The sequence below is a fragment of the Pollachius pollachius genome (genome assembly GCF_949987615.1).
Source record: "Pollachius pollachius genome assembly, chromosome: 1".
Classification (NCBI taxonomy): Eukaryota; Metazoa; Chordata; class Actinopteri; order Gadiformes; family Gadidae; genus Pollachius; species Pollachius pollachius.
In genome coordinates this window covers 32,476,578-32,483,861 of record NC_136934.1, presented here as the reverse complement: position 1 = coordinate 32,483,861, position 7,284 = coordinate 32,476,578, and the positions used below count along the sequence as shown (strand labels likewise).

The 7,284-nt window shown below is 46.0% G+C and overlaps 1 protein-coding gene across 1 annotated transcript in view; it reads left to right on the top strand.

Annotated features, from left to right (window-relative positions):
• LOC307089706 (CUGBP Elav-like family member 3) overlaps positions 1-7,284 on the top strand; it is a 30,961-nt gene that overhangs the window by 22,750 nt on the left and 927 nt on the right. The window contains exons 5-13 of the mRNA XM_079756115.1: positions 169-297; positions 553-632; positions 1,208-1,366; positions 1,868-2,012; positions 2,711-2,860; positions 3,016-3,078; positions 3,885-3,989; positions 4,259-4,402; positions 5,066-5,224. Of these exons, the coding sequence (XP_079612241.1) occupies positions 169-297; positions 553-632; positions 1,208-1,366; positions 1,868-2,012; positions 2,711-2,860; positions 3,016-3,078; positions 3,885-3,989; positions 4,259-4,402; positions 5,066-5,193 (1,103 nt within the window). The 3' untranslated portion in view covers positions 5,194-5,224. The remainder of the gene's footprint in view (positions 1-168; positions 298-552; positions 633-1,207; positions 1,367-1,867; positions 2,013-2,710; positions 2,861-3,015; positions 3,079-3,884; positions 3,990-4,258; positions 4,403-5,065; positions 5,225-7,284) is intronic.

The window sequence follows — 7,284 nt, the reverse complement described above, 5'->3', positions numbered from 1 at the left end:
ATAGACAGACAGACAGACAGACAGACAGACAGACAGACAGACAGACAGACAGACAGACAGACAGACAGACAGACAGACAGACAGACAGACAGACAGACAGACAGATAGATTAGAATGTATGTCATTAACGTATTCCCTCCTCCTTGCCATGTGTTGGCGTGACCTCAGAGGACCGTAAGTTGTTTGTGGGCATGCTGGGGAAGCAGCAGAGTGACGAGGACGTGCGGAGGCTGTTCGAGGCCTTTGGACACATAGACGAGTGCACTGTGCTCAGGGGCCCCGACGGGACCAGTAAAGGTAGGACACACACATGGGTACATGCACTGTGTTCATGCATGGTAGCATGCCTCTTTAATGACTGCATGTACATTTATTAGTATAGATATCTGAAAATGTTTTAATAGCGTTAATCACACACAAAGGGTTTGTCGATTTGAATGCTACTTACAGGATTTATGTGCCTAATTGGGGGAAGCGGCGCCACAGCGCTTAATAAAACGATACAACCGCATCCCATTAGTCTAGTTGTTGAATGTCTCATGTGTTTTGCAGGATGTGCGTTTGTCAAGTTCCAGGGACACACCGAAGCACAGGCAGCCATCAACAGCCTGCATGGAAGCCGCACACTGCCTGTAAGTCATGCACAAACATACACATACTCAAGCAGACACTCGCACATGCAGACACAGACGCACATGCACACACATACACAAACAAACATTCAAAGACAGCAAATATACCCATACGTTTAAAAAAATTCTGTTTTCTTCTCTCTCTCTCTCTCTCTCTCCCTCTCTCTTCCTTGTTCTCTCTTTTCTTTGCCCTTTCTTTCCCTTTTTCTTGGTCCTTTGTTCTCTCCGCCTCTTTCTCCTTCTCTCTCTCCATCCCCCTCTGGCTCTCTTTCTGTATCCTCTCTTGATATCTGTCTCCCTCTCCCCATCTCTCTCTCGATCTGACTCCACCCCCTCCTACTCCTCCCCCTCTTCTCTCTCTCTATGTCTCTGTCCCTCTCCACCACCCCCACCCTCTCTCTCCTTCTACCCCTCTCTTCCTCTCCAACCGTCTCCACCTTCCTCCCTTCCCTCTTCCCCTCTCCCTCCCTCTCCCCTCTCTCTCTCTCCTTCTTCCCCTCTCTTCTCCTCTCCATCTGCCTCCACCATTCCACCCTCCTTCTCCCTCTCCCCTCTCCCCTCTCTCTCTCTCCCAGGGGGCGTCGTCCAGCCTGGTGGTGAAGTTTGCCGACACAGAGAAGGAGCGCGGCCTACGGAGGATGCAGCAGGTGGCCTCCCAGCTCGGCATCTTCAGTCCCATGACGCTGAACTTCCCCGCGTACAACGCCTACACGCAGGCCGTCAACGCACAGGCCGTCAGTGCACACAAATATACACAAAACACACACACACGCATGCATACTATGCCACACAAAACACACACACACACATACACACACTTATGTAGAGTTTCTGAGGGTAGCCCTGTGGTTATGGCGAGGCCGTAATACGTTTGAAGAGGCTATCAGTGTTCTAATTAGAGCTAATGCCATCATCCAGACAACAGAACATACGTCATCCGGCATTAGCGAGCCCACAACACACAACCATTAACCCAGTGACTCTGGACGTAATGGCCTCGTAATTAGATCTCTATTCATCTGCTCTTCCATCACTCCCTCTCTGTGTGCCTTCAACTCTCCCTCAGCCTCCATTTCCTCTGCTCCATCACTACCCCTCCCTGCTCCTCTCTGCGTTTGGAGCCCTGTTTACGCTTTGTCTCACTTTGTCTGTAACCTCTGTCTTCTCGTTCTTTAGTCTAACTCTTTCTCTGTGTCTTCCCTTCTCTCCTTCTCCGGTTCGCTCCGTCCCTCCAGTTGGTCCAACAGCAGGCCCTGGTTGCCCAGTCAGCGTACTTGTCTCCGGTAGCAACAGTTGCCGCAGTACAGATGCAGCAGATGGCAGCCCTCAACGCCAACGGAATCATCGCCACGCCCATTACACCCATCACACCCTCATCGGGTAAGTGGACGTACACGCAGGCACACACGCACAAACACATACACACACACGCAAAATCTAAACGCACACATGGTTATGCTCGCCCACATATAACACCCGCATGCACACATATAAACACAAACACACATACACGCAAACATCTAGCTGTAAACACGATTACACGCAGAGACACAACCACAACAACAAAATAGTCACACTTGCACAAATTGTGCATACACTCACACTTGCACACAAACACACACACACACACACACACACACACACACACACACACATACGCATATGCATGCGGGTTCACACATGCCCACACACTTTTTTCAGACTCACACTAACACTTGACACAAACACTTTCATATGTACTTGTTATGTGTATGCATGCTATATTATTGAACACACACATCAATACATATTTGTGCCTAGTCATGCGTCTGTCTAATTTAATGTTCTGCTTAAATTTCAATATTCTAAATATCTCTTGTCTTTGACAGGACGTATCCTCTCTGGACAAATAGGGATACTTGCTAAGTGTCCTTTAATAATGTATTTACGTCTGCAGCCAAAAAGTACTTTTCAATATTAATTCAGGCTATAAATCATTTCCCTGCCAGCTATGATTTTCCCTTTCTTCTCCAAATTAATCTACTAACTGTCAATCGATACTTCTTCTCCCTTTGTTGGTGGACAATGTTGGTCGCTAGGTACCAACACCCCGCCCAGCATGGCGGCAACGCCCGTGTCAGCACTTCACCAACAGCTAGGGGTCAACGGTTACAGCAGCTTGCCAGCCCCGACCAATGGGCAGCAAGCAACAGAGGCAATCTACACCAATGGAATCCACGCATATCAAGGTATCTTTTGTAAGCAAAAAAGTAAACTTCTAATTCGGGTGAAAGGAAAATATTTGCTGATGAAGAAGGAATGAATGAAAGTGAAACTTGTGACATGTGATCCGTGAAGCCCTTTGGGACTTTGAACTGTGATTATGTCTTTCTACCCTTTGCAGCCCAGAGTCCGGCTGCGCTGGACCCCCTACAGCAGGCCTATACAGGCATGCAGCACTACACGGGTTAGTGCAGGGACACGCTCTTTGTTCTTTAAACACATCATGCTGCACAACATCCATCCATACCACCCTGTGTTAGGAGCTGGAAAGCTTTTAAAGCTTCAACATTTCCTGGTACATTAATCTGGGAGACAGAGAAGATCAGCTCAACAAAACCTTTGTTGTTACTGCTCCCAGATCGTGATTTAATTAATGGATGGATTCATTTATGGGATGTGGAAGCAAGCATGACCAGGCATTGAACTGGCGGTCAATAAAACTTTTCCTTCTCTTTCTTCTTTGGTTAATAGATACATTAACCAATTATATTCCTTCCTCTTCTTCTTTGGTTAATATAAACATTAACCAGAGCAATTTCTCCCTCTTCTTCTTTGGTTAATAGATACATTCACCAACGCTATTCCTTCCTCCTCTTCTTTGGTAATAGGCACACTAACCAAAGCTTTTAAAATGGATGCAGAACTATGTGTCACGTCCTATCAAATCCTTTGTGTATTATATTCTGTTGTAGATGTAAATCAACATAAGGGTTGAAAAACAATATCGGGCTTGTTCATGGTTTGGTACATTCTGAATGTGAATCTTTAAGGTTATCTTTCAATTAATGTCAGTCTTGAAGGAGCCTGGGATGTTCTGAGTGTGTTTCTGTGTGTCCCGTGACATTGTTTGTTTACTGACTAGCCTCATTAGTTATTGCCGACCTCATCCCCGGGTTCACCACTGCTCTTAAAACCACCTGTGATTGGACACTGTATGTTGCTACATGTTTGATTCAATCCAATTAAGTCGCTGTCTGTCCCTTCCAATAGCTGCCTACCCTGCCGCTTATGGATTGGTCGGACAGCCGTTCCCACAGCAGCCAACCCTGGTTGCCCAGCAACACCAGCAGCCCCAGCAACAGCAGCAGAGAGAAGGTGATGTGACTTCCTGTCTGAGTGGAGCCACACCCCTCGCCTATTCCCCCTCATGTTTATTCATAGTTGTTGATCTCGTCGGCTAATCGGGTATCTTTGTGTGTGTGTGTGTGTGTGTGTGTGTGTGTGTGTGTGTGTGTGTGTGCGTGTGTGTGCATCCATGGGTTTGTGCGTGTGCTTATACATGTGTTTGTGTGTGTCTGTGTGTCTGTGCATATGTGTGTGTGTGTGTGTGTGTGTGTGTGTGTGTGTGTGTGTGTTGTTCCCAGGTCCAGAGGGCTGTAACATCTTCATCTACCACCTGCCGCAGGAGTTCAGTGACTCAGAAATGCTGCAGATGTTCCTGCCCTTTGGAAACGTGATCTCGGCCAAAGTGTTTGTGGACCGTGCCACCAATCAGAGCAAGTGCTTCGGTGAGACACAGAGAGCCATGGGATGTGCTAGGATAGGAGAGAAGCAAGGGGGTTGGCTGGGAGAAAGTGAAACAGGCCCTGGATACATGAAATGGAATCGAAGTAGATGGGTGTTTTTATGTGTTTGGAATACCTAAACCATTGTGTTCCAATGGTGTCTGAAGTCTGATGCGGGTAATGGGTAGAAAATTCAAAAGAGACATTTAGCAGATAAACTAAGGTCGTTTTTTATGAAAACCCATAAATAACATCTGTCTCTCTTTCTCTCTCTCTCACTCCTCCACTTCTTTTTTGCCTTTCACTTTCTCTCCCCATCGCTCCCTCTCTATCTCCTGTCTCTCCTTCTCCTTATCTCTCTCTCCCTCTCTATCCCCTGCCTCTCCTACTTCTTATCCCTCTCTCCCTCTCTCCCTCTCCCCATCCCTCTCCCTCTCTACCCCCTGCCTCTCCTACTTATCCCTCTCTCCCGCTCTCCCTCTCCCCATCTCTTTCCCTCTCCCTGTCTCTCATTCTCCTCATCTCTCTCTCCCTCTCTTCCTGTCTCTCCTTTCCTTATCTTTCTCCCTATCTCTCCTTCTCTTTATATCTCTCTATCCCTGTCTCTCCTCCTCCTTATCTCTCTCTCCCTCTCTCCCTGTCTTTCCTCACCCTTATCTCTCTCAGGCTTTGTGAGTTTTGACAACCCCTCTAGCGCTCAGGCGGCCATCCAGTCCATGAATGGCTTCCAGATTGGCATGAAAAGGCTCAAGGTGCAACTGAAAAGACCTAAAGATGCCAACCGCCCATACTGAGATGGGGGCAGAGAACAATAGAGGAGAATAGGTGAGCTGGGGTTCTGTCCTGTGCGCCAGAGGATCGGGGAGACAGGGAGGGGAGGGAGGGAGGGGGAGTGAAAATTAACAATGAGAGGCAGGCAAAAACTATGGAAGGTGACAGAATGATGTGATGTTAGAAAATGCTGATAGCTGAAGATGTTTGAGAATAACATGTTAACTGTTGATAATATAAAGTTATAGAGTAAATGAACAGGGATAATTCAGTTGAAAACTAAACAGCCTAGTTCAACAATAATAAAATATTGTTATCCATTTTATTTTATTTCACATTCTTATTTATTTTCTTTCCTGTTGTTGATCTTTTCCTGAAATGGCAACTTACCACACCCAAGATCCTCCTGTCCAATCATAATTCGCGGGACCCCGTCGCTATCGCAATGGTTGCCTAGTGACTGATAAAGCCCTGACCCCCAATTCCTCTCACATTGTTGTAAGTTGATTGGTTGGCCTGTGTTTGGGTTGCTGTGGCGATTGATTGCCTGTGTTGGTTGCCCTTGGCGATTTTTGTTCTGTCACTTTGAGCAACCGGCCATGCGTTGACCTGCATGTCCTGTTGCCGTGGTGACCACAGACTGTGTTTGGTGCATTGTGACTTTATTTTGTATTGACTTGTGCACATACTGATCAATAACTGTCAATAACCAGGACTGTACAATTGATACGATTCGATATTCAATGTAACTGATCAATGCATAGTAATCTGATGAATTACGCAGCAACGGCCGTTACTTATTGCAGTTTTTGTTTTTGATCAGTTTCTGTAGTGTTCTGTTTGGTGTCATTATCATTTAAAACCCATTGTTTGGGTGGTGCAGGAAGTGAGCGTGGATTCAATGTGTATGTGTCTGTGTTACACTATTGGTGCTTAATACGAAATGCATAACACCTGTTGTGTGTGTTTCTGTATGAATCTGCTGCATAGAGAGGCTTTGCTAGTGTAACATGGGGTAATGATATTCATTAAGCTTACGTGTGTCATAGTGCTGTCGAGGAAACAATGCAGGTTAGTTCAAAACAGTTTGAATGACACATCTAACTCAGAGCTAAGGGTTAGGACATGTGTGCTATTATATTAGGTTACAACAGAGAAATTATTATGAAGAAGCCCATTAGTCAGGGTGAGAACAGGTCAAGGTGTGGTGTGCACTGTAGCCTGGTATATGTTTGATTTGGTTTCTCTTTGGGATAGTTGTGTGATGTGGCCTTCTAGCTGCATTGCGTTGCTCCATCACTTCTCCTTCCTCCTCCTCTCTCGGTCTCCGACCTCCTCTGTGACCGCTACTGTGGTGTATCACTTCCCCTTCGCTTCCACCTCTCTCTACGCTCTACACTCCTGTTCTCTCTCTGTCTCCCTCACCTTCTCTCGTTCAATGACCCTGACGGTGTGTTGAGGTAGACGGTACGTGGTTGTCATGGTGAAAAAACAAAGTGCCTCTTGCTTATTGGAGAACAGCCTTCAATTATAGGAATTCTGGGAGAATGTCAAACACAGGAGGAATGAGACCAGCCTGAGGCAACCTTATTGGCCACTCACAGGTTGTGACCTCAAAGAGACAAAGTGGAAAGTTACTAAATCAGTGCATCAAGGCACTTGATCCTATTAAATTGTCAAAACACTTTAACGATCACAGTAGAAATAACCTGATTTAAATAACCTATTGGTATATACCAAAGGCTTAACAGTCTCATGGACCTTTCCAATCAATGCATACTCAGCTCTGCTGTCGCCCAGAATCTCTATACTGCAAATGCCAGAGAGTGATGCATGTTGGTAGAAGTCTGTTTGCTTGCCATGACCCAAGGCACATGATTGCAGAAAGCACACACACACATTTACCTGCAAAAACACACACAAACACACATATACATGCCCTGACACACATATACAAATAAACACAAACATGTACACACACACACACACACACACACACACACACACACACACATACACACACACACACACACACACACACATGTTCATGCACACAAACACAAACACCTGAGCACACTAAAACCAACAGACACACTGAGATACTACTAATGGAC